Source organism: Salvelinus fontinalis, chromosome 3 (genome assembly GCF_029448725.1).
Source record: "Salvelinus fontinalis isolate EN_2023a chromosome 3, ASM2944872v1, whole genome shotgun sequence".
Classification (NCBI taxonomy): domain Eukaryota; kingdom Metazoa; phylum Chordata; class Actinopteri; order Salmoniformes; family Salmonidae; genus Salvelinus; species Salvelinus fontinalis.
In genome coordinates, this window is record NC_074667.1 from 32,226,706 (window position 1) to 32,253,835 (window position 27,130).

The 27,130-nt window shown below is 44.9% G+C and overlaps 1 protein-coding gene across 1 annotated transcript; it reads left to right on the forward strand.

Moving 5' to 3' along the window:
• The first annotated feature begins 1,013 nt into the window (after positions 1-1,013).
• On the forward strand, positions 1,014-24,715 carry LOC129851531 (solute carrier family 2, facilitated glucose transporter member 11-like). The gene is made up of 12 exons (XM_055918157.1): positions 1,014-1,091; positions 13,969-14,067; positions 14,290-14,450; positions 14,555-14,679; positions 14,878-15,007; positions 16,830-16,978; positions 17,337-17,524; positions 18,836-18,946; positions 19,239-19,340; positions 21,659-21,734; positions 21,879-22,006; positions 22,608-24,715. Exons 1-12 carry the CDS (start codon positions 1,014-1,016, stop codon positions 22,800-22,802), a joined length of 1,542 nt encoding a protein of 513 aa, XP_055774132.1. The 3' UTR covers positions 22,803-24,715.
• Positions 24,716-27,130: the final 2,415 nt, after the last annotated feature.

Below are 27,130 nucleotides of genomic sequence, written 5' to 3' on the forward strand. Positions count from 1 at the left end.
TCTGAATTTCCTTATTGGCCAGCCAGAGCCCAGACCAGATTGAATATCTCTGGAGAGACCTGAAAATAGCTGTGCAGCAACGATCCCCATCCATCCTGACAGAGCTTGAGAGGATCTGCAGAGAAAAATGGTAGAAACTCCCCAAATACAAGTGTGCCAAGCTTGTAGTGTCATACCCAAGATGACTTGAGGCTGTAATTGCTGCCAAAAGTGCTTCAACAATGTAATGAGTAAAGGGTCTGAATATTTATCTAAATGTGATATTTCTGTTTTTTGTGTTTAATTAATTACCAAAAATGTCTAAAAAATAGTTTTTTCTTTGTAATTATGAGGTATTGTGTGTAGATTGATGAAGGAAAAAACGATGTAATCATTTTTTAAATAAGCCTGTAACCTAACAAATTTAGGAAAAAGTCAAGGGGTCTGAATACTTTCCGAAGGTACTGTACATTTGGAAAATAAGTATAGAAGGACCAGCAGAGCCACTGAGTTAGATATCAACTAACCTATTACACAATTGAGACCCATGTCTGTTACTTCACAACACTAACAGGAAGCTGCATATCTTTATTTTGTCAGGAAAATATACCATCCGTCAGACCAAGTGCAGATAGTTCCTTAATCACTGATGACGTTGTTGTCCCAAAGGTTTTTGTAAATGAATGTATACCCATGCAACAAAAATGATATCCTATGGAGAAATATAAAAACACATACATATACAAGTTGAAAACAGCAAAAAGATTTGCGTAGCCATACTTAACAGTTATCAAATGCAATACCTACAAACAGCTCCCAGGTAGAACACCGTTCTGCCTGCCCTCTCTCTCCTCTGTCACTATCTTACACTCACTCTCTCTCTCCCTCTATCGCTCTGTCTCTTTCTCTCCTTTCCTCCTTCCCTCCAACCTCCTTCTCCCATCTTACCTCCTCCACTATAAGGCTCAATGATCAACCCAGTTGGCGTAAATAGTAACTATTTCAGGGACGGGGCGGGTTGGTCGTAGGGATAAATGACCATCTGCTCTCCTGTTCCAGTCAGCATCCAGGGAGTCTCAAACAGAGAGATGAAAGAAGCACTCAACGACCTGGTAGGATCACAGAACATCACTCACAAACTAACTGATCATGAGGCACTTGTGACAACTGCTGATGTGAAAAGAGCTTTATAAATACATTTGATTAACTGATGAGGCACACGTTGAAATGACTAATTCTTTTGCTATGTGGCACTTAGCCTATGTCAATGTTACAAACAATGTAGGCCTATGCATCCAATTTGACTATTGACAGGAATATCAAACTTGAATCATGTCTGTGTACTGTAGACCCTAATGTTGCCCTTTGTTTCAACGATTTATGAGGTACAGTTTGGAGTCAACAGGGATTGACCATTAAGGTCTGAAAGGCACTTGTCCATCGGAGAAGTCAGCAGTATTTTGTTGGTCACTTCTCTCTTGCCCGAAAATGTTCTTTTCACACAACATTGTCAGAACCTGTTGGTCACTTAAGTAAACAACAGGGAGGAAGCAGAAACAAATCTGTTTTACTGGCCTGCAGTGCTACGTCGAATGCGTAACATTTGCATGAGTTCTGGTTATAAATGTATTTTCAAGTTAAAGCCAAAAGGTTCAAGTCGTCTCACCACGGAAACATGATTTTGCTATTATACTAAGGTGACCAGATTTCTGAAATGAAAACTGGGGACATTTCCAGTTCGGAGGTCAATATATAATTAAAATTGCCAATGTTATATTATCTATGAAATAAAAAAGGGGGACAATTCCGGTTTCATGTATTTATTCTAACAGGCACACTGTGATAGAGAAAACAACTATATTACAGAAACACTACAGACAAGACAAAACTGTCTTGAACAGCCATTCAGTGGTCCTGGTAGAATAAGAGCAGAAGAGAACATGAGCAAAATTAAAAAAAAAAAACAGACAATAATATATGTGAAATACTTAACATAATAAAGAAATAAGATGATGATGAGATTGGTAACTACATAATATACTTATACCAACCTAATCTGTATATTTCTCAGAAGAATGTATCTTCTTCAGGATTGCTCTGTCTTTGGCCAGCTTCTCCATGAACTCCTGGCAGGGGAGGTTGAAGTTTGTCTTCACAATAAGCATGGCCTTGATGGTAGGAATAGTGAACCTATTTCTTGCTGTTGTCCATAGATCATTAATTTGGGAGAACACTCTCGACTGGTGCATTACTTCCAGGTAAACACACGACAACAGACGCTAATCTAGCCAGGTTAGTGTGTGGGATGTCATTCTCTTTGAAGTGGGTAACCACCGTGCTCCATCTCTGACTAATCGGTGTCTCAGATGTTTTCCATTCTTCAAGCAATCCCCCCTTTAGGAACTCTTACAGGCCAGTAACCTCGTCACACAAGGCATCGTCATTGATTGTCACATTGGGGCATTTTTCCTGCAGGGTGCCTGCTGACTTCTAGATCTCTTCACGCAGAGGTTGCCTTTTTAAAAGGAGACAATGTAAATCTTTTAGATTATATGTGTGCTTTCTCCCATGCTTGCAAGTAGTTCACAGCCATAGTGAAGAATGATTGTGATGTTTTGAGAAAGCTCTCTTTAGACATGGTTCCATTTCCCTCTAGCTCTCTCAGAAGTCCTCTGACCAAAACTGGAATGTAGTTGTCATCACGTCTTGCAGTGAATTTTGCTTCAACGTTTCTCAAAATTGCAGCGGACTCCACAGCACAGTGGTCCTGGCCTCCAAGCATCTTGATCGTGTCACTGAATACGGTCAAGTTTCCATGGACAAAGGCCAGCCAAAGTTCAGTCAGTGGATCTTCGAACATTGTTCACAGGACAACAGGGCTTTTGTCTTCAGAAAGAAAAAAGGATTTCAATGGCACATTTTCATCACTCTTTCTAGAGCAGGGAGAATGGACAGCCAGCGAACATTGCTGTGTCCTAAAATGTTATGGTACTCCTGGCCAACAAACTCACAAAAGCCCTTCAGTCTTTCTACTCTGACGGTAAAAATATGAACATATCCAAATATCTTTGTGAGCAGGTACTCAACATCATATCCAAAGCTGTTCTGGCCATGTTATGAATGATGTGGGCAGGACAACCTAAGCCAATCACCTCCCGCTGCAGAGCATTTTTAACTTTGGTATGGACATTGACCCTCCCCAGCCTATTCAGTCCTCCAAAGTTGGTATTTGTTGTCAGCAGAGAATGTTTTCCAGGTTACATTTTTGGATGACCACCAGGACCTCAGCTGCAATTTCCTCTGCTGTTTCTCCATTCAATTCAACAAAATCAAGTAGTTTTGTTTCCACAGATGATATCTTAAATATCTGACTACTATAGGCAGCTTTACATGTCCATGATTGGACGCATCAATGGACAGGGACACAAATTCAACCTGGTCTAGGTCCTGTGTTACCAAAGTAGTTGCCCATGGTGCTAACACGTTACTCACTGTGGCGTCACATTTTGTCCTAGCACATGTAAACTTCGGCTCACAAGCTTCCGTGTCAGTTGTGCTGTGCAGTCCATAGATCTGTAACAATGATTGTGTCACATAGTGTGCTATGCAAAGACACCCTCCTGCACAGCTAAACCATATTCTTCTTGGGAAGGCTCTACCTTCTTGAAGAATGTGGTGACAGAGGGCATACCAACACGGGCAATCAGAGAGGCTTTATGCTTTTTCGTCTGCTGATGTTCTACCACTGCCGAGTAAATCGAGTAAACGGAGGTCAAAGATCGATCTTTAACCAGATATTTTGTTTAATACTGTAAAACTATTTGGTGGAATGTGCTTTGCTGCTGCTTGAACGGACAAGTAAAATGTTGTCTTGAAGATAACGTTAATTTGCTTTGACTCTAGTGTTCCATTTACACATGCACATTTGCAGACGCAATAAAAATGAAACCAAGGCAAGCATCACACTGTTTTTCTCCATAAATTCCCTTTTCCCTCCATGTCCCATTCACTCAATTGCCTTCTGACTGCTCCCTCCACACACGCATGCTGAGTGTGCACACAAGCTCCCGTTAGGACTACAGAAATGCCTATAAAAACACCAGTTAGATGTATCCCATCTAACTAATGGGATACACAAGCTACATTCCTTGCCAAATGTCGACAGTCTCATCACAAATTAAAAATGGACTGGTTGATTGAAGTAGGAAAATATGTGTTCCAACAACGAGCTGCAGTTTTGTAATAATTGCTTTGCGTCTATTTTCCATTTAAGCTCCTTTGCGAACTGCTGGTGCCTTTTAGAATGGGTTCGCCTAGGCTATAACATCCCTAAACGTAAACTGGTTCCACACTGAAAATATGCAAAAACATTAGTTTGATAAAGACAAAGAGTGTATTTTCATCAGAATCATTAAGCATATGCTTACTCGCCAAACGGATGTCGTGGCCGTAATTCATCTCCATGCAGTGTTCAATGCTGAATTCAAATAAAATGTTATAGTTCGCATACACATATTTACAAGATTATTGCAGGTGTAGCGAAATGCTTCTTCCTAGCTCCAACAGTGCAGTAATATCTAACAATACACATGAATCTAAAAGTAAAATAATGCAATTAAGAAATATAGAATATATGTAAATATATGGATGGGATGTATAAACATTATGGACAGTATGTGGATAGAATATGTAGTATATCTGAAGAATACGTGTGACACGAGCCTACCAGACGAGCTAAATCACTTCTATGCTTGCTTCGAGGCAAGCAACACTGATGCATGCATGAGAGCATCAGCTGTTCCGGACGACTGTGTGATTACGCTTTCCATAGCCAACGTGAGTAAAACCTTTAAACAGGTCAACATACACAAGGCTGCGGGGCCAGACGGATTACCAGGACGTGTGCTCCGGGCATGTGCTGACCAACTGGCAGGTGTCTTCACTGACATTTTCAACATGTCTCTAATTGAGTCTGTAATGCCAACATGTTTCAAGCAGATCACCATAGTCCCTGTCCCAAGAACACAAAGGCAACCTGCCTAAATGACTACATTGCCTAAATGACCCACCTGTCTAAATTACCCGTATGAAGTGCTTTGAAAGGCTGGTAATGGCTCACATCAACACCATTATCCCAGAAACCCTAGACCCCCTCCAATTTGCACACTGCCCAAACAGATCCACAGATGATGCAATCTCTATTGCACTCCACACTGCCCTTTCCCACCTGGACAAAAGGAACACCTATGTGAGAATGCCAGGGGTGCGTGCTCAGTCCCCTCCTGTACTCCCTGTTCACCCACGACTGCATGGCCAGGCACGACTCCAACACCATCATTAAGTTTGCAGACGACACAACAGTGGTAGGCCTGATCACCGACAACGACGAGACAGCCTATAGGGAGGAGGTCAGAGACCTGGCCGGGTGGTGCCAGAATAACAAACTATCCCTCAACGTAACCAAGACTAAGGAGATGATTGCGGACTATGGGAAAAGGAGCACCGAGCACGCCCCCATTCTCATCAACGGGGCTGTAGTGGAGCTGGTTTTGAGCTTCAAGTTCCTTGGTGTCCACATCAACAACAAACTAGAATGGTCCAAACACACGGAGACAGTCGTGAAGACGGCACGACAAAGCCTATTCCTCCTCAGGAAACTAAAAAGATTTAGCATGGGTCCTGAGATCCTCAAAAGGTTCTACAGCTGCAACATGAGAGCATCCTGACTGGTTGCATCACTGCCTGGTACGGCAATTGCTCGGCCTCCGACAACAAGGCACTTCAGAGGGTAGTGCGTACGGCCCAGTACATCACTGGGGCAAAGCTGCCTGCCATCCAGGACCTCTACACCAGGCGGTGTCAGAGCAAGGCCCTAAAAATTGTCAAAGACCCCAGCCACCCCAGTCATAGACTGTTCTCTCTACTACCGCATGGCAAGCGGTACCGGAGTGCCAAGTCTAGGACAAAAAGGCTTCTCAACAGTTTTTACCCCCAAGCCATAAGACTCCTGAACAGGTAACCAAATGGTTACCCGGACTATTTGCATTGTGTGCCCCCCCCCAACCCCTCTTTAACGCTGCTGCTTCTCTCTGTTTATCATATATGCATAGTCGCTTTAACTATACATTCATGCACATACTAACTCAATTGGCCCGACCAACCAGTGCTCCCACACATTGGCTAAGAAAGGGAGCTAGAAAAAGAAAGAAGGAAAGAGAGCTAAAAAATGAAGGAAAGTGTCAGGACCCGGTGTGAGAAAGTCACTAATAAATCGGCAGAACCCAGAAGATGAGGCAGACACAGCAGTACTAGAGACGGTGGTTTAATCAAAGGAAAGATCTTCCGGCAAAAATATAAATCCACAACGTCCAAAACAAAAGCCAAGAGACAAAAATAGATATCTTCCAAAATACAAAGAAAATCCACAAAGTGGTAAGAACAGCAAGGGAAAAACAAACCTCAAAAGACTAATCCAAAATAAACAAGAACAATACCAGAGAACCTCTGGAAACTCCAACAAGAGAAAAAGTTAACAGCAGGGCTGGGGCTGGGTGCTAACGTACAAACACTGAGCAAAGAACTGAGGAACACACAGGGTTTAAATACTAACAAGGAACACACAGGTGCAAACAATAATAGAGCAAGGAAAAAACAAAAGGTTCAAAAAAGGTGCAATGGGGACATCTAGTGACAAAAACCAGAACAGTCCTGGCCAAAACCTGACAGAATCCCCCTCCTAGGAACGGCTCCTGACGTTCCTACCAGCCTTCTCAGGGTGGAGGGCCCTGAACTGACGAATGAGGTCAGGGTCCAGTATGTCCATGGCAGGAACCCAGGAGCGCTCCTCGGGACCGTAGCCTTCCCAGTCCACCAGATACTGCCAGGACCGCTGCACCCGGCGGGAATCCAGTATCCAGTGGACGGTATAAGCCGACTGGCCTCCGATGACACGGGGCGGAGGGGGAGGTCTGTCTGCCGGGATAAGGGGAGAAAAAACAACAGGTTTTAATAAAGAAATGTGAAATGTTTGATTGATCTTAAGGGATCTGGGTAAGTGCCGACGAAAAGTAACGGGATTGACTCTCCTGGCAATCTTAAAGGGACCGATGAATCTCTGGGACAGCTTGCGAGACTCCACCCGTAGAGGTAAGTTTTTTGTTGAGAGCCATACTCTCTGGCCGGGGTATAGGGTAGGACCGGGACGGCGACGTCTGTTGGCTTGTCGCTGGTACTGCTGTGAGGAACGCAGAAGATTAAGACGGGCCTTCTTCCACGTAAGCCGACAGCGTCTGATGAACCTCGAGGCTGAAGGCACTCTGACTTCTGCCTCCTGGTCCGGGAACAATAGAGGAGCATAGCCAAACTGACACTCGTGCGGGGATATACCAGTGGAGGAGGAGCACAAGGTGTTGTGCGCGTACTCGGCCCAAACAATGAAGGATGACCATGTGGACGGGTTGTTGGAAACCATACATCTGAGGGTGGTTTCCAGCTCCTGATTCATCCTCTCGGTTTGGCCGTTGGACTCCGGATGGTACCCTGAAGATAAACTGGCCGTGGCCCCTATGAGTTGGCAGAATGCCTTCCAAAACCTTGAGGCGAACTGGGGACCTCTGTCGGAAACCATATCTTGCGGAATGCCAAAGACTCGGAACACATGGTTAATCACCAACTCAGCTGTTTCCTTGGCAGAAGGTAATTTGGTCAAGGGAACAAACCTGGCCGCCTTAGAAAAACTGTCGATGATGACTAGGATAGTAGTATTACCATGGGACGGAGGAAGGCCAGTAATTAAGTCCAACGAGATATGGGACCAGGGTCGGTGGGGAATAGATAAGGGGTGAAGGAGTCCTTGAGGGCGGAGGTGAGAAGATTTGCCCTGGCAGCACACGGGACAGGCCTTGACAAAAGTGGCAACGTCTTCTTTTATGGTGGGCCACCAGAACTTACGCTGAATGAACTCCAAGGTGCGACCTACGCCCGGGTGACAGGTGAGGCGAGAGGAGTGCCTCCACAGAAGGACTTGGGATCTTGCTGCCTTGGGAACAAACAACCGATTGGCAGGACCTCCCTTAGGACCCGGTTCGATGGCTTGAGCTTGTCTCACGGTATCCTCAACTTGCCACGAGATTGGAGCCACGATCTTAGCGGCAAGAAGAACAGTCATGTCAGTATCTTCTCGAATGGCAGGAGAGTAGACTCGTGACAAGGCGTCCGGTTTGAGATTCTTCGACCCGGGTCTATAGGTGAGGATAAACTGGAATCGGCTGAAGAAAAGAGACCATCGAGCTTGTCTGGAGTTCAACCGCTTCGCCTGCTGGATATACTCCAGATTTTTGTGGTCCGTAAGCACTTGAAATGGCTGAGAAGCCCCCTCGAGCCAGTGTCTCCATTCCTTCAATGCCATCTTAACCGCTAGGAGTTCACGATCCCCCACATCGTAATTCCTCTCGGCCGGGGTAAGCCGGTGAGAGAAGAAGGCGCAAGGATGAAGCCTCTTGTCTTCACCCCTCTGAGACAGGACAGCTCCAACACCAACCTCTGATGCGTCTACCTCCACCACAAAAGGTTCATCCGCCGTCGGTAGTATCAGGATGGGAGCAGAGAGGATGCGCTGCTTGAGTCCTTGGAAGGCCGTCTCAGCTTCTCTTCCCCACAGAAACCTTGTGTTGCCACCCTTGGTTACAGCTGAGAGAGGGGCTGCCACCGAGCTGAAGTTCTTGATGAACTTGCGGTAAAAGTTAGTGAAGCCCAGGAAACGCTGAACTTCCTTAACGGACTTGGGGGTGGGCCAATCCGCTACCGCCCCTACCTTCTTGGGGTCCATCTGGACTCAACCGGGTTCCACTACAAATCCCAGGAATTGTACTCGAGAGGAAGGGAATTCACACTTCTCCGGCTTAACGTACAAATGGCTGTCTAGGAGGCGTTTGAGAACTTGTCTGACATGCTTAGTGTGTTCTTGAAGGGAGCTCGAAAAGATGAGGATGTCATCCAGGTAAACAAACACGAAAATGTTAAGCATATCCCTAAGCACATCGTTTATGAGCGCTTGGAACACAGCCGGGGCGTTGGTCAGGCCGAAGGGCATCACCAAGTATTCGTAGTGACTTGTAGGCGTGTTGAAAGCGGTCTTCCACTCGTCACCGGGTTTGATCCGCACAAGATGGTATGCGTTCCGTAGGTCAAGCTTAGTGAAGACCACTGCTTCCTGGAGCAGCTCAAAAGCTGTGCCCATAAGGGGTAGCGGGTAGCGGTTACGGACGGTTATGGCATTAAGTCCCCGGTAGTCGATGCAAGGATGTAATCCACCGTCTTTTTTGGCCACAAAGAAAAACCCTGCTCCTGCCGGCGAGGTGGATGGACGCATGAGGCCTGCTGCCAGAGCGTCCTTGATGTAGGTATCCATAGCAGCTCGTTCGGGAGGAGATAGGGAAAAGATCCGACCCCTGGGGGGGCAGGTGCCCGGAAACAGGTCGATGGGGCAATCGTAAGGTCTATGGGGTGGTAGTTTGGTGGCCCTCTGTTTGCTAAATACCGGTTTGAGGTCATGGTAACACGGGAACTCGGGACAGGTCGATGGATTCTAGAGACTCGGGAGGAGAACTCGGGGAACTTGGGAAGATACAAGTGGCTTGGCACGTAGGACCCCACTGCTTGATAGTGGCCACAGACCAGTCGATGTGAGGGTTGTGGCTGTGAAGCCAGGGGTATCCAAGGACGAGAGGGAACTCGGAACACGAGGTCAGATGAAAGTTCATCACTTCCTGGTGTTGGGAAACTGAAAGTCGCAAGGGGGTAGTGACACGAGTGATAAGTCCAGATCCCAAAGGGCTTCCATCCAACGTAGTAACCCTTATGGGATCACTTAGAGGTTCAGAGGGAACGCCATTCTCCTTCGCCCAGACACCATCCATGAAGTTACCTGCGCCTCCAGAGTCTACCAAGGCTTGAAGGGGAAGCTCGTGGTTGTCCCAGGAAAGGGTAACTGGAATGAGCAGGCAGGAGTTGGATGGATGGGAGGAGGTTATGTTTCCCGTTACAGTCCTCCCAGACCTGCACGGGAGAGTGCGTTTTCCCTGGAGCCCGGGACCCGTGGAGAGGAAATGGCCCGGTTTGCCGCAATATAGACAGCATCGCTCCCTCATCCGGCGGTCTCTCTCAGCCTGGGAGATGCGTCCAACCTGCATGGGTTCCGGTGGAGTCAGCGAGGATAAAGGTGGAGACTCGGAGCTGGAACCGATAGGAGCTAGGGTGAGAGATCTACAGTTGAGCTCTCTCTCTCTCAGACGCTGGTATATGCGTGAAGCCAACTTGATCAGGGACTCGAGGTTGTCCGGTGGTTCCCGAGTGGCCAGTTCATCTTGGATGGTGTCGGAAAGACCCTTCAAAAAGCACACTGTGGGGGCTTCCTGGGTGGCGCAGTGGTCTAGGGCACTGCATCGCAGTGCTAACTGCGCCACCAGAGTCTCTGGGATCGCGCCCAGGCTCTGTCGCAGCCGGCCGCGACCGGGAGGTCCGTGGGGCGACGCACAATTGGCATAGGGTCGTCCGAGCCCGTACGGGAGTTGTAGCGATGAGACAAGGTAGTAGTTACTAGCGATTGGATACCACGAAAAAATATTGGGGGGAAAATGGGATAAAAAAAATAAAAAATTATTATTTTTTTTAAAAAGCACACTGTGAGCGCCTCGTCGTTCCAACCACTCGCTGCTGCCACCGTGCGGAACTGGATGGCATAGTCCGTCACGCTGCGCTGACCTTGGCGGAGAGTTAGGAGCTGTTTGGCTGAGTCAGGACCGCTGGTGGGATCTTGAAACACTCGCTTGAATTCTTCAGCAAAGGTAGAGTAGCTGGCACAGCAGGGACTTTGGGCATCCCACATAGCAGTAGCCCAGGCTAGGGCTTTTTCCGACAGCAGGGTGATGATATATGCTATCTTGGACCGGCCGGTGGGAAACAACGAGGGTTGCAGCTCGAAGGAGAGAGAACATTGGGTGAAAAACCCCTTACAAACACTCGGATCACCTGAGAACTGTTGGGGAGGCGGCAGACGAGGTTCAGCCAGGGGGTTAACTGCCACGGGCACTTGAATCTGATGTACTGGAGCAGAAGCGGTTGCCGGGAAAGTTGATCAGAAATCTGCTTTATGGAAGTCAGCATCTCTGACAGAAGTTGAGAATGTCTAGCCATTAAGGCCTCTTGCTGAACCAGAGCAGCTTCGTGGCGTTGGACAGTCCCCTCGTGGTGGGACAGCATGGAAAAAAAATCCTGGGTACTGGCTGCCTCTGGGTTCATTATAATGGCTCAGTGTTTCTGTCAGGACCCGGTGTGAGAAAGTCACTAATAAATCGGCAGAACCCAGAAGATGAGGCAGACACAGCAGTACTAGAGACGGTGGTTTAATCAAAGGAAAGATCTTCCGGCAAAAATATAAATCCACAACGTCCAAAACAAAAGCCAAGAGACAAAAATAGATATCTTCCAAAATACAAAGAAAATCCACAAAGTGGTAAGAACAGCAAGGGAAAAACAAACCTCAAAAGACTAATCCAAAATAAACAAGAACAATACCAGAGAACCTCTGGAAACTCCAACAAGAGAAAAAGTTAACAGCAGGGCTGGGGCTGGGTGCTAACGTACAAACACTGAGCAAAGAACTGAGGAACACACAGGGTTTAAATACTAACAAGGAACACACAGGTGCAAACAATAATAGAGCAAGGAAAAAACAAAAGGTTCAAAAAAGGTGCAATGGGGACATCTAGTGACAAAAACCAGAACAGTCCTGGCCAAAACCTGACAGAAAGAAAGAAAGAGAGCTCGGAAAAGACGGGTGGAAATGGCGCTAGGAAAGGAAGTTAGGAAAGGAGGATAGGAAAGGACAGGCAGAAAGAGAGCTAGGAAAGGACAGGAAAGGAATCTCCGCATGGATAGGAGAAAAGGAAAGGAATCCCATACAAGTCATGGTATCGATATTAGCATTTTTTGCATTAGGTTCTAATTAAACAATAAACACGAGGGGGTGTGGTATATGGCCAATATACCACTAAGGGCTGTTTTTTTTGGATACAGCCATTAGCCGTGGTATATTGGCTATATACCACAAAGCCCAGAGGTGCCTTATTGCTATTATAAACTGGTTACCAACTTTATTAGAGCAGTAAAAATAAATGCTTTGTCATACCTGTGGTATATGGCCTGATATACCACAACTGTCAGCCAATCAGCATTCAGGGCTCGAACCACCCAGTTTATAATCATCCAGAAGTGACTTTGTCAGCTTTACACTCAATTTTAGAGCTTGGTGCTTCTCAATCAATTTTAGATAGTTTCGGATGATTTGGACATCATCCACGAAAAATGCTAATATCTACACCATGACTTAAATGGGATTTGTGCCACAAATGCTAAAACGTTAGCATTTAAAACAGTGCCAGGGAAACTAAACCAAAGCATAGATTGCTGTCATACCTTGTCCATAGATTGCTTACAAGGTAAAGAAACCAATGTGTCATTTTATAATTACGGTGGACTATCCCTTTAATGTTACATACAATACCTGAAACATGCACTATGCAGAAAAAGCTCCTGCATTTTCTGGTTGCTAAAATAGTTAGTTAGTTAGCCTAATTTCAGTTTATAATTATTTTTTTTTAAAAGCCAAGCAGAGTGTAGAGAGTCATTGTACCATCTAAAGGCTGTGAAATATGTATTTTCAGCTGTTTGAAGCTGGTGTACAAAACCGAAAGTAAAAGACACAAAAATAAACTTAAGAATAGGAAGCATAAAAATAGTGCACATAGAACCGATCTACTGCTTCTTAGACTTGCTTTCAATGACAATGACAGATCTATACCTCATATTTCTATGTGAATTTGGTTTGGGTTGCTCAAAAAGTTACATATTGCAGCTTTAAATGTACACTTAGTGTACAAAACATTAAGAACACCTGCTCTTTCCATGACAGAGACTGACCAGGTGAATTCAGGTGAATGCTATGATCCCTTATTGATGTCACTTGTTAAATCCACTTCAATCAGTGTAGATGAAGGGTAGGAGACAGGTTAAGGAAATGTTTGTTTTTGAGAACTAAGACATGGATTGTGAATGTGTGGCATTCATAGGGTGAATGGGCAAGACAAAAGACTTAAGTGCCTTTGAACGGGGTATGGTAGTAGATGCCAGGCGCACTGGTTTGTGTCAAGAACTGCAATGTTGTTGGGTTTTTTCACGCTCAACAGTGTGTACCAAGAAAGGTCCACCACCCAAAGGACATCCAGCCAACTTGACACTGTGGGAAGCATTGGAGTCAGCATGGGCCAGCATCCCTGTGTAACACTTTCGACACCTTGTAGAGTCCATGCCCCCACGAATTGAGGCTGTTCTGAGAGCAAGGGGACGACGACATTTAAACAGGGGAATATTTGTTTGAAAAGCTGTTTGATGTACAGAAGACAGGTGGTCTATTCACCTGTAAATGCACACTGGACATGTGAAAAGATCACATGTGAAAATGACATTTGACACTTGAAAAAAAGCAATTGAACAACATCTCAACCATTACCATCACCTGTAAATGCACACTGGACGTTCACAACACGTGTGTAGTGTAATACCAGGCGACAACACCGCGTGTAATAGATACCAATCCACTTGCTGATACCAATCCAATGCGTTTTCAGGGTGAGACGATTTCAACCTTTTGGCTTTCCATACCCAGTGTAGCTCCAATGTTAGGCTACTGGAATTCAGTTGTGAAAAATCACCTGCCTAATTGGGAAACCGCAGAACAGGCTCAACTTGCCCGCCTGCCATAAATGCCATAAATTGTCCGTCATTTACTTCAACAATGGGGATTTTAGGCTTACTGGAATTCTTTGCAGTTTTGTTGTTTTCAGAAAAAGAAAACAGCCCAGTTCACTTGTCCCAGGTAATATGGCAACCATTAAGGTCAATCCTTGGTGAAGACATAATGTTGTGTTCTAGGTGCGGTACTGGAGGCTTTACCTGTTGACGTTGGTATTGGGAATTGGGGGATCATTTCAATTGGGGATGCAAGTTTCCATCATGGCTTCTCCAGCTGAGGTAAGAAAGAATACTGATGGCCAGCTCTGAGCTCTGCAGTGTTCAGTATTTGCACGTGAGGAGCTAAGGGATCAAAGTTAATGTACACAATGCATAATATGAGTAATAACATATGGATTACAACATCTGGCCATGCCATTGCCATCAGGAATAAACATATTATTCTTTGAGCCAAATCTCATTGTAGTAAACCAGTGTCTCTCCCTCTTTATGTGTCTATAGCACATCCAGAGCTTTGTGAACCAGACCTGGCTGAGGAGGTATGAGGTTCCAGTAAGCGATTCAACCAAAATGCTCATCTGGTCTTTCATAGTGTCTGTGTTCAGCCTGGGAGGATGGGTCGGGGCTATACACAGTGGCAGCCTCTCTGTCACCTACGGCAGGTCAGACACTGTACACGATACACACACCAGTGTACCCCAGGAAGTGTTGTTTTTATACTAGCTAGTAAGGATACTCCGAATGTCTCTTCTGTCTGTATTTGCAGGAAGAAAACCCTGCTGTTCAACAACATAGTGGCCCTCGTAGCCGCTGTACTGATGGTCTTCAGTCGCATGGCCAATTCCTTTGAGATGATCCTGCTGGGCAGATTTCTCTATGGATATAATGCTGGCATGTGTCTGTTTTGTCTCGTGTGTGTACTTTATTGTGAGAATGTCGGGGCAGCCTGTGGTACTAGTGTTTGTAACATCTCTTGTGCCTTTCTATCTGGCCTCTCCCTACTCTGTCACTCTCTCTCTCTCTCTCTCTTTCTCTCTTACTCTTGTTGTCTCTCTCTCTCCTCTCTCTCTCTCGCTCTTTTCCTCTCAGGCCTGGGGTGGAATGTGCACCTGATGTATCTGGGCGAGAGTTCACCCAAGAAGCTGAGAGGATTCCTGACCATCACCATCAACATCTTCAATAACCTGGGGAAGGTCATGGGTCAGATTGTTGGAATCAAGTCAGTACCATCAATGTTATAGTTGACCGTCCTGAGTCTTCTCCACTTTAGATCGAATCTACTCACTGTCACGTGTTCCTGTCCTGGCCATTGGCATGTATTCATGATGCCAGGGGAAGCCAGGCTTCACCAAAAAATGCAACAAGAAAAAAACATTAAATAATGGTCAAAAATAGTATGATACTGTTGCCACTCGTAGCATTGAATGCATTTGGCCTCCCTTGATATTTTTATACAATAATAGCGTTCAGTTCAACTGAGTGAGCTCATCTGTGAATGGTCCTGGAACACCAAAACAAAGTATGAAGGGAAGCCAGTTTGGATTTGGCCTCACACCAATCACATCAAGTCAAACGTCATTGACAGAATTTTTTTTTTTTATTGTTGCATCTTGTTGTGTTGTTATCCTCCAGTGCCTAGCTAGCCAGCTAAAATTGTTCCTTTCATAAATTAGCCATGGATGGAGATAGGGATTTGGACTTGTTGTTTTACTTAATTCTAAGTACTGGCCAGTGATTATAACGGCAATTCTGATCCAACCACAAATTCATACATTGTGCCTCTGGTCTGAGAGGATGGAAGTTTAATATGTAGCTAGATGTAGTAGGCTAATGTTAAATAGCTGGCTAAGCGTTGCCAATGAAAGGAAGTTAGGCTAGCGAGCAAACCTTTTAACCAGGTAGCCTAGGACAACAAAAACTAAAATAGTGTACTGTATGACAGTTTCGTCAACATGAAAGAGAGGAGGATGGCATTGGCGTTTCTCTACAAGTAGGGTGAGTCAACATGTCTTTTCTACTTACAAACACACACACACACACACACACACACACACACACACACACACACACACACACACACACACACAGAAATTAGTACCATTGACGCCCACATGACATTTAGCTTATGTTGATTGGACTAAATAGTTTTGGGAATCTTTTAGTTGTCACTGTACTAGACTAAGCATAGGTGATTAGATTATGTTGAAATGGTGCTGGAATACTGGAGGCAGCTCCTGTTTTCTTTGCGACTTGCCACTCTGAGGTTCTAAATCAATAGTTGTTTAGTAGTCAGAAAATGTCGGGAACATTAATTTGCTTGATCATGCTGTAGGTCATGTAACTGTTTGTTACATGCAATATGATTTGTGGACTTCACCGGACAGAGGTTGCTCTCCGGTTTAGTGATGGAACAAAGGTGTGGTTTAATTTATTATGCCACTGTGTCTTCTTATTGTCTCGGCCTTAAGCCTATACTCGATATCACTGTGGCAAGGCGTGTAGGTTATAGAGCAAACAGTTATCCCAACACATAGGTTGTATTCTGTATTTTTTCTTACCTTCCCCAGTGATTTTACCCACGCACCATTGCTGGTCCTTGCCAAACTGAAATACAAGATTCTGATTACTCTAAATGTCATCGTTTTGTGAGCACGACGTGCAAATGACAAAGCTCTCGATGACAAAGAACGTTTTGACGAAACAATTGTGTGAAACACCAATAATATATTTCCAATTTAGTTGCAGAACTTTGTCAAGCTAGAAAGTTCAAATATCAAAAGATGTAAGTATCGGAATCAAACTGTAGGAGGAAGAGACTCAGTATATTGGAATGGGTCAAGTCTCTCACTCACTCACTCACTCACTCACTCACTCACTCACTCACTCACTCACTCACTCACTCACTCACTCACTCTGTCTCACTCACTCACTCTCTGACTCACTCACTCACTCTCTGTCTCACTCACTCACACTCTGTCTCACTCTCTCTGTCGCACTCACTCTCTCTCTCACTCACTCTCTCTTTCTCTCTCTCTCTGCAGGGAGCTGATGGGTACCGATGACATGTGGCCCTGGCTCATGGCCCTTGGTGGCCTCCCTGCCATCCTCCAATTTGTGACCTTGCTGTTCTTCCCTGAGGCTCCCCGCTACCTATACATCGGCAAGGGAGACACTGAGGGCTGCAAAAAAGGTATGCGTCCAGTCCAGGCATGGTCTATAACATTACATTACAGTCAAACACATCACAGGGAGGGGGGAGGGCTTGTCATGTTCTTGTTCTATTCATCATCTAATTACGTGATTTTAGATAATCAAATATTTTAAGGCAATCAGAGAAAGTAAGTTTTCTATTGCTTTGATTGATCACTAAATTATGAATATTTGTGTGTGTGTGTGTGTGTGTGTGTGTGTGTGTGTGTGTGTGTGTGTGTGTGTGTGTGTGTGTGTGTGTGTGTGTGTGTGTGTGTGTGTGTGTGTGTGTGTGTGTGTGTGTGTGTGTGTGTGTGTGTGTGTGTGTGTGTGTGTGTGTGTGTGTGTGTGTTTAATAGCCCTGCACTGGCTGTGGCAGGAGGAGGACCTGCAGATGGAGATGGATGAAATGGGGAAGGAGAGAGCGAGCATGCAGGGCCAGAATGTTAAGACCATTTGGGATGTGCTGACTTCTCGCTGTGTCAGGTGGCAGCTGCTGGTTCTGGTCATCCCTTGTGCCGGCGTTCAGTTCTGTGGGTTTAACGCGGTGTGGCCAATACCCTTTTCAAACTATTATGCAGACCGAAGCCATTCTATGCTGGCTCAGATATTTTATTTTCAAATTGTTCTCTCCAGCACGGATCCAGCAACAATGTGGATGTGTAAACAGGCCAGAGCAGTACAATTCAGCTCGGTCCAAAACGGCAAAATATTGATCTACGTTCATGGCAATTATACACTACCGTTCAAAAGTTTGGGGTCACTTCGAAAACTCCTTGTTTTTGAAAGAAAAGCACATTTTTTGTCCTTTAAAATAACATCAAAGTGATCCGAAATACAGTGTAGACATTGTTAATGTTGTAAATGACTATTGTAGATGGAAACGGCGGATTTTTTATGGCCAATAAAAAGAAAAGATTAAGATGGGCAAAAGAACACAGACACTGGACAAAGGAACTCTGCCTAGAAGGCCAGCATCCCGGAATCTACTCTTAACTGTTGACCTTGAGACTGGTGTTTTGCGGGTACTATTTAATGAAGCTGCCAGTTGAGGACTTGTGAGGCGTCTGTTTCTCAAACTAGACACTCTAATGTACTTGTCCTCTTGCTCAGTTGTGCACCGGGGCCTCCCACTCCTCTTCCTATTCTGGTTAGAGACAGTTTGCGCTGTTCAGTAAAGGGAATAGTACACAGCGTTGTACCAGAGCTTCAGTTTCTTGGCAATTTCTCATATCTTAGAACAAGAATAGACTGATGAGTTTCAGAGGAAAGTCATTTTTCTCTGGCCATTTTGAGCCTGTAATCGAACCCACAAATGCTGATGCTCCAGATACTCAACTAGTCTAAAGAAGGCCAGTTTCATTACTTCTTTAATCAGAACAAAAGTTTTCAGCTGTGCTAACATAATTGCAAAAGGGTTTTCTAATGATCAATTAGCCTTTTAAAATGATAAACTTGGATTAGCTAACACAACGTGCCATTGGAACACAGGAGTGATGGTTGCTATGTAGATATTCCATAACAATTCAGCTGTTTCTAGCTACAATAGTAATTTACAACATTAACGATGTCTACACTGTATTTCTGATCAAGTTGATGTTATTTTAATGGACAAAAAAATGATTTTCTTTCAAAGACAAGGACATTTCTAAGTGAGCTCAAACTTTTGAACGGTAGTCTACATTTAATGTAAATACGTTATAATTGACTGATAATGTCATTCCGTACTCTTAATCAAACTTAAGAACTGTTCCAATTTTCCAGCTAAGCCCCCTTCTTGCTCTACCTTTTCTTGTCGCTCTCCTTTCATCTCGTCGTCTCCACAATTACCCAAAATGACCCAAAATGTGTTCTATAGATTTATTTCTACGCTTTCGACATCTTCCGTGAAGCTGGAGTAGCAGAGGACAAGATGCATTACCTTTCCATTGGCATCGGAACAACAGATCTCATCACCATCACTCTCTGTGTAAGTACCATACCATAGGTCATAGCAGAGAATACCATCACTATCTGTAACTGAGCCGAGTCCTAAAAAGTATTTCAAATTGAGAATCTAGGCTTAATCTGTGTCCGGATGACTTCCTCTCCCTTGACCTTTTCCCTTGACAAAGCCTTGTTGTCCCACAATCAGTCTGTTGTGTCCATAGATATACTCACAAATGTTAATAATATAAATTATATTGTTTTGTTTATGTAATTTATATTGTTTCGTTTCTATAATGTGTTTACAATACATTACGGGTTGTGTTGTGTCCCAGTCTCTGTTGATAGACCGTGCGGGCAGGAAGATGCTGATGGGCTATGGCTACCTGTTGATGGGAGTCATCATGTCCGTCCTGATTGTTATGCTGTCTATCAAGGTAACTAACAGGTCAAACCCTCAGGGCTTTTCTGGGTTGTTCTTTCATATTATAATAATATATGCCACCTAGCTGACATTTACTCACCAAGCTTTAACGCCAAATCAACTTACAGTGGCAAGAAAAAGTATGTGGATTTCTGCATCAATTGGTCATAACATAACATAACATCTTCATCTACAGTAGGCCACAACAATAGACAAACATAGTCTGCTTAAACTAATAACACACAGAAAATGATATGTTTTCATGTCTTTATTGAACACACCGTGTAAACATTCACAGTGCAGGGTGGGAAAAGTATGTGAACCCTTGAATGTAGTAACTGTTTGACCCTCCTTTGGCAGCAATAACCTCAACCAAACATTTTCCATAGATCAGACCTGCACAACGGTCAGGAGGAATTTTGGACCATTCCTCTTTACAAAACTGCTTCCGTTCAGCAATATTCTTGGGATGTCTGGTGTGAACCGCTCTCTTGAGGTCATGCCACAGCAACTCAATTGGGTTGAGGTCAGGACTCTGACTGGGCCACTCCAGAAGGCGTATTTTCTTCTGTTGAAGCCATTCTGTTCTTGATTTACTTCTGTGTTTTGGGTCGTTGTCCTGTTGCATCACCCAACTTCTGTTGAGCTTCAATTGGCAGACAGATAGCCTAACATTCTCCTGCAAAATATCTTGATAAACTTGGGAATTCATTTTTCCGTCGATGATAGCAAGCTGTCCAGGCCCCGAGGCAGCAAAGCAGCCCCAAACCATGATGCTCCCTCCACCATACTTTACAGTTGGGATGAGGTTTTGATGTTGGTGTGCTGTGGCTTTTTTCTCCACACATAGTGTTGCGTGTTCCTTCCAAACAACTCAACTGTAGTTCCATCTGTCCACAGAATATTTTGCCAGTAGCGCTGTGGAACGTCCAGGTGCACTTTTGCAAACTTCAGATGTGCAGCAATGTTTTTTTTAGACAGCAGTGGCTTCTTCCGTGGTGTTCTCCCCTGAACACCATTATTGTTTAGTGTTTTACGTATCGTAGACTCGTCAACAGAAATGTTAGCGTGTTCCATAGATTTCTGTAAGTCTTTAACTGACACTAGGATTCTTCTTAACCTCATTGAGAATTCTGCGCTGTGCTCTTGCAGTCACCTTTGCAGGACGGCCACTCATAGGGAGAGTAGCAACAGTGCTGAACTTTCTCCATTTATAGACAATTTGTCTTAGCGTGGACTGATGAACATCAAAGCTTTTAGAGATACTTTTGTAACCCTTTCTAGCTTTATGCAAGTCAACAATTTTTAGTATTGTAACGGTGCTCTAGCTCTTCCTCCTCCTCGGACGAGGAGAGGAGAGAAGGATCGGAAGACCAATGTGCAGCGAGGTATGATGACATAATGGTTTATTTACAAAACGGAAAACACGACAACACTTTAACAAACTACAAAACAATAAACGACGTAGACAGACCTGGACGACGAACTTACATGAAACACGAAGAGCGCATGAACAGGGAAACTGACTACATAAAAGAACGAACATACAAACAAACCGAAAACAGTCCCGTGTGGCGCAACGACATACACAGACACAGGAGACAACCACCCACAACAAACAGTGTGAAAACACCTACCTTAATATGACTCTCAATCAGAGGAAATGAAAACCACCTGCCTCTAATTGAGAGCCATATCAGGTCACCCATTAAACCAACATAGAAACAGAAAACATAGACTGCCCACCCAAACTCACGTCCTGACCAACTAACACATACAACAACTAACAGAAAACAGGTCAGGAACGTGACAAGTATCAGGTCTTCTGATATCTCTTTTGTTCAAGGCATGGTTCACATCAGGCAATGCTTCTTGTGAATAGCAAACTCACATCTTGTGAGTGTTTTTTATAGGGCAAGGCAGCTCTAACCAACATCTCCAATCTCGTCTCATTGATTGAACTCCAGGTTAGCTGACTCCTGACTCCAATTAGCCTAGGGGTTCACATACGTTTTCCAACCTACACTGTGAATGTTTAAATGATGTATTCAATATAGACAAGAAAAATACAATAATTTGTGTGTTATTAGTTTAAGCACACTATGTTTGTCTATTGTTGTGACTTAGATGAAGATCAGATCAAATTTTATGACCAATTTATGCAGAAATCCAGGTAATTCCAAAGGGTTCACATACTTTTTCTTGCCACTGTATACATGTACATGATGTGATTCCTGCTGAAATTGAACCCACAGCTTTGATGTTCCTGGTGCCATGCCATAGAAGACGTTCCAAGCATGAGATCCAATACAGTTCTTTGTCTCTCAACAGGACCTGTACTCATGGTTTCCCTATGTTAACATCGCCCTCATCTTCTCTGTCATCTGCGTTTATGGACTAGGACCTTGTGAGTTCTCAAAAAATGATAGTCCCCTCATGAGTCACATTTCACAAGTCTACACCTGTGGTCTGAGTGGTTTGGGATTGTGGCTAGCTAAGTGAGCTAACCCCAGACGGAGTTATTTGTCATGGTACTAAATTCTCTTCCTAGCTGGAATAGCCAGCACCCTCCCTGCAGATATCTTCCTGCAGGCCTGGAGACCGTCCGCTTTCGTCATTAGCGGCTCCATCAACTGGTTAAGCCTGTTCTTGATTGGGATGTGTTTCCCCTTCATAGTGGTGAGATACTTACTGGTCTAAGTCTTCATGCACACACTTGATGATTGGAACACACCCTTTTTTCACAATGGAAACTAATCGAGCCGAGCCAGGTCAAACTGTACTGGGCTGGCCTGGTTACACATCCACCATAATTGCTCGGACTGTGCTGGAAAGGACAGTGTAAAAAGAAAATATTCAAACGAGCATAGTATGGTTCAGGTCACGCCCTATAGTGTGAATCAAGCATTAGAACACACTGGACATACTGTAGTAAGCAATAAGCCTGCTTTTTACTAAAAATAAAATAAATAAGATAAATGCTCATGAATTATGGTAGACGGTTTCTGAAAGTCTTTTTTCTGTCATATGCAGGCTAATGGGCTACGTGTCCCTTGACAGACGGTCAGTGAGTTACTGTAGATCCTGGTCCTGGGGACACAAAGGGGTGCACATTTTAGTTCTTGCCCTAGCACTACACCCCTGATTCCACTTGTCAACTCATCATCAAACTTTTGATTAGTTGAATCAAGTGTGCTTGGGCTCATCAGCGGCTCCATCAAGAAACACTGCTGTAGATCTATGGATCTGTTTAACATTGGTATTTGTGTGCCCCATGTAGGATGGACTGGGCCAGTTCTGCTTCCTGATCTTCGTAGCATACTGCCTCTTCAGCGCAGCGTTCGTACTCTACTTCATCCCAGAGACCAAAGGCAAGAGCACGGTGGAGATCATGGAGGAGTTTAACAAACTCAACTACAAGAACAGGGGAACAGACACCGAAAAGGCTGACTTTGTTATGGCAACGAAATTTTAAAGAAATGTATTGAGTGGCTTGAGCGATATTGGTACACTCTTAGTAAAAAGGGTTCCAAAAGGGTTCTTCGGCTATCCCCATAGGAGCATCCTTTTTGGTCCCAGGTAGAACCCTTTTGGTTCCAGGTAGAACCCTCTGTGGAAAGGGTTCTACATGGAAGCCAAAAAGGTTCTACCCAGGACCTATATAGGGCTGTGGTGGTCATGAAATTTTGTCAGCAGATGATTGTCAAGCAAATAACTACCGGTCTCAGGGTAATTGACCGTTAATGAACATAAATACATTTAGCATCTCCTGGCTTCCACTCATAGCCTACAAGCCTAATGCAGACCTTTGGAACATCTACATTTAAAAAAAAGTCTAATAAATCCATATAATATTGCCTACACCATCACAATAAATCCATTATTTATTTTAGACAGGTCTAAAGAAACGTGATATGAAGAAAATGTAGTCTATTTCAGAAGACCATAATAGCATACTCTGAGTTGTCCTTGTGTTAGGCCCTGATCTGTGTATGCCATTATTGCTGTGGGCTACACTAGTTCATTTAGCAGACAAGATTTGCTTAGAATTCCGTGGCATTATTCTATATTATTTCATACTATGAAGAATACAGTTGAACATAGCTGAATAAAATAGAAATTATATTTTCTCCAAAGGATTTGAGGGAGTGTGCACATGTGGCTATTCTGTGTTGAGTGGTTAACAAGGAAACAGCTACTCCTATATGCTTACTTTAGAGTTGTTTATGTTGAACTATTCTGTGCGATAAATAAATATTCCAAACATAGTCTGAGACAGTTGTGGGATACGATAGATCCCAAATGAATACAACCACTATCATGAAAAACCTGTTTTAAGCTATGAGCCTGACGCAACAGAGGAGAACGTTTAGCTTAAAATGTTGATAAACGATTAGGCTATTTGTTCACATAAGCGCAGCAATGCGCGCACTATACAACGGATTTTGTAAAGCTGTGTCAATTACATATTACCTTGTAATGAACATTTAAAAAAGTATATTCATATCAAATCAATTTTGGAATGTTTTTGCTATCCAGGTGTAACAGTATAACTTTAAACTGTCCCCTCGCCCTGACACGGGCGCGAACCAGGGACCCTCTGCACACATCGACAACAGTCACCCACGAAGCGTCGTTACCCATTGCTCCACAAAAGCCACGGCGGCCACGGCCCTTGCAGAGCAAGGGGCAACACTACATCTAGGTTTCAGAGCAAGTGACGTAACTGATTGAAACGCTACTAGCGCGTACCCGCTAACTAGCTAGCCATTTCACATCCGTTACACTCACCCCCCTTTCAACCTCGTCCTTTTCCGCAGCAACCAGTGATCCGGGTCACGGCACCAATGTAACAGTACAACTTTAAACCGTCCCCTCGCCCCGAAACGGGCGCGAACCAGGGACCCTCTGCACACATCGACAACAGTCACCCACGAAGCGTCGTTACCCATCGCTCCACAAAAGCCACGGCGGCCACGGCCCTTGCATAGCAAGGGGCAACACTACATCTAGGTTTCAGAGCAAGTGACGTAACTGATTGAAACGCTACTAGCGCGTACCCGCTAACTAGCTAGCCATTTCACATCCGTTACACAGGTCAAAGGGAAAGTTCAACTGCTGTTACGTGTGTCATAGGGTTATCATACAGATATGGTGGATGATATTGTAACAAGGCAAAAAAATAAAAAAAATAAAGCTATCTATAGCTACTGTATGTTGAGTGAGTATTCTACTGTATTTGTAGATCATTTCATAAAGCTATATTGGCAAATGATCCAACTGTCTGTTGTTTTGAATGGTGTGTATAATTGAATTGTTTAGAACAGGTTGTGATAATTAATGATGTATCCTTCTGTTAGATTGGAAAATAAATGATCGAAGTTAATAAATGTCTACAGGCTTTCAACTTTGTTCCTGTGCAGTCTATCATTCCATAGACATCCTTCATCAACACCTTTGTTACAGCAAGAGCATGACGACCTACGATTTGTCCGATTAAACAAGACCATTCAAGGCATCTGTCTATGTGAACCACATTAATAAGTGTACTGTAGAGCCACGTGGAGGAGCAGCAGAGAACAGTGAGTAAGATATCAACTAACCGATTACACAGTATGATAAAGATTACACGTAAAGGGAGACCCCATGTCGTTGCATATTCTTTATTATGGCGGGAGAGTTTACGTTCAGTACAAATCGTTATTGTATCATCAATTAAATTGGCATCCCCACGGTTTTTCATAAATAGTGCATTGGAAATAAGCAGTCATCAAATACATACTATAATAAAACAATCATATTTCCACATTGTCTTTGGTGTCGCATTCGCTAGACATAGTTCTGAAAATCCAACTGCTAGATTTATCTGTCATATGCGCATGAACGTTCATGTTAATTCATGTTTTGTTCTCAACTTGTGTTAGGAAATTCAGTTCAGAAGTTCAGTCGAAAAAAATGCAGTTACACCTTTGTCTGTTTCTTTATTCTTTTTTGAGATCAATTCTCTTTTAGTTTTTTTGCCAATAACAATCACCAGTACGGCAATGCTCAGTCATCAAAACAACACAAACAAACAGAGAAAAAGAAAGGCAACTTACAAACAATAGTATAACAAAAAATGTAACGGCGTTCCTCTCTCTCTTCATAAGAAGAGGAGGAGTAGTGATCGAGCCAAGGCGCAGCGGGTTGTGAAAACATGATGAGTTTTATTTATAAAACAAAACAAACTATACTTGAATAAACTAACAAAATAACAAAACGAAAATAGACAGACTCGTACGACGAACTGACATAACACACGCAGAACGAACGAACAAGTACTTACTACAAAAACGCACGAACAAACCGAAACAATCCCGTATGGTGTAACATCGACACAGACACAGGAGACAATCACCCACAAACAAACAGTGAGAACACCCTACCTAAATATGACTCCTAATTAGAGGAGAACGCAAAACACCTGCCTCTAATTAAGAGCCATACCAGGCAACCAAAACCAACATAGAAACAGATAACATAGACTGCCCACCCAAAACACATGCCCTGACCTAAACACATACAAAAACAACATAAAACAGGTCAGGACCGTTACAGAACCCCCCCCTCAAGGTGCGAACTCCGGGCGCACCAGCACAAAGTCCAGGGGAGGGTCTGGGTGGGCAGTTGACCACGGTGGTGGCTCCGGCTCTGGACGCTGTCCCCACACCACCATAGTCACTCCCCGTTTCTGTCTTCCCCTCCCAATGACCACCCTAAAACTCACATCCCCTAAATAAAACGGCCAGCACCGGGACAAGGGGCAGCACCGGGACAAGGGGCAGCACCGGGACAAGGGGCAGCACCGGGACAAGGGGCAGCACCGGGACAAGGGGCAGCACCGGGACAAGGGGCAGCACCGGGACAAGGGGCAGCAACGGGACAAGGGGCAGGTCCCGGCTGATATACTCTGGCAGATCCTGGCTGAGGGACTCTGGCAGGTCTATGCAGGCTGACGGCTCTCGACGCTCATGGCGGGCTGACGGCTCTCGACGCTCATGGCGGGCTGACGGCTCTCGACGCTCATGGCGGGCTGACGGCTCTCGACGCTCATGGCGGGCTGACGGCTCTCGACGCTCATGGCGGGCTGGCGGCTCTGGCAGATCCTGTCTGGTTGGCGGCTCTGGCAGATCCTGTCTGGTTGGCGGCTCTGGCAGATACTGTCTGGTTGGCGGCTCTGGCAGATCCTGTCTGGTTGGCGGCTCTGGCAGATCCTGTCTGGTTGGCGGCTCTGGCAGATCCTGTCTGGTTGGCGGCTCTGGCAGATCCTGTCTGGTTGGCGGCTCTGGCAGATCCTGTCTGGTTGGCGGCTCTGGCAGATCCTGTCTGGTTGGCGGCTCTGGCAGATCCTGTCTGGCGGGCGGCTCTAGCGGCTCCTGTCTGGCGGGCGGCTCTAGCGGCTCCTGTCTGGCGGGCGGCTCTAGCGGCTCCTGTCTGGCGGGCGGCTCTGTAGGCTCATGGCAGACGGGCGGCTTTGCAGGCTCATGGCAGACGGATGGCTCAGACGGCGCTGGGGAGACGGATGGCTCAGATGGCGCTGGGGAGACGGATGGCTCAGATGGCGCTGGGGAGACGGATGGCTCTGGCCGGATACGGCGCACTGTAGACCTGGTGCGTGGTGCCGGAACTGGAGGCACCGGGCTAAGGATAAGCACCTTCCTACTAGTGCGGGGAGCAGGGACAGGGCACACTGTACTCTCAAAGCCCACTCTATAACTGATGCGAGGTACCGGCACTGGTGACACCGGGCTGAGGACAAGCACA

Bases quoted from the DNA above. Each gene is read 5' to 3' on its own strand.
- LOC129851531 (XM_055918157.1), top strand. From the start codon at position 1,014: ATGACCATCTGCTCTCCTGTTCCAGTCAGCATCCAGGGAGTCTCAAAC. The intron at 1,092-13,968 runs GTAGGATCACAG...GTTGTGTTCTAG, and splicing joins AAGAAGCACTCAACGACCTG to GTGCGGTACTGGAGGCTTTA. The intron at 19,341-21,658 runs GTAACTAACAGG...GTCTCTCAACAG, and splicing joins TTGTTATGCTGTCTATCAAG to GACCTGTACTCATGGTTTCC.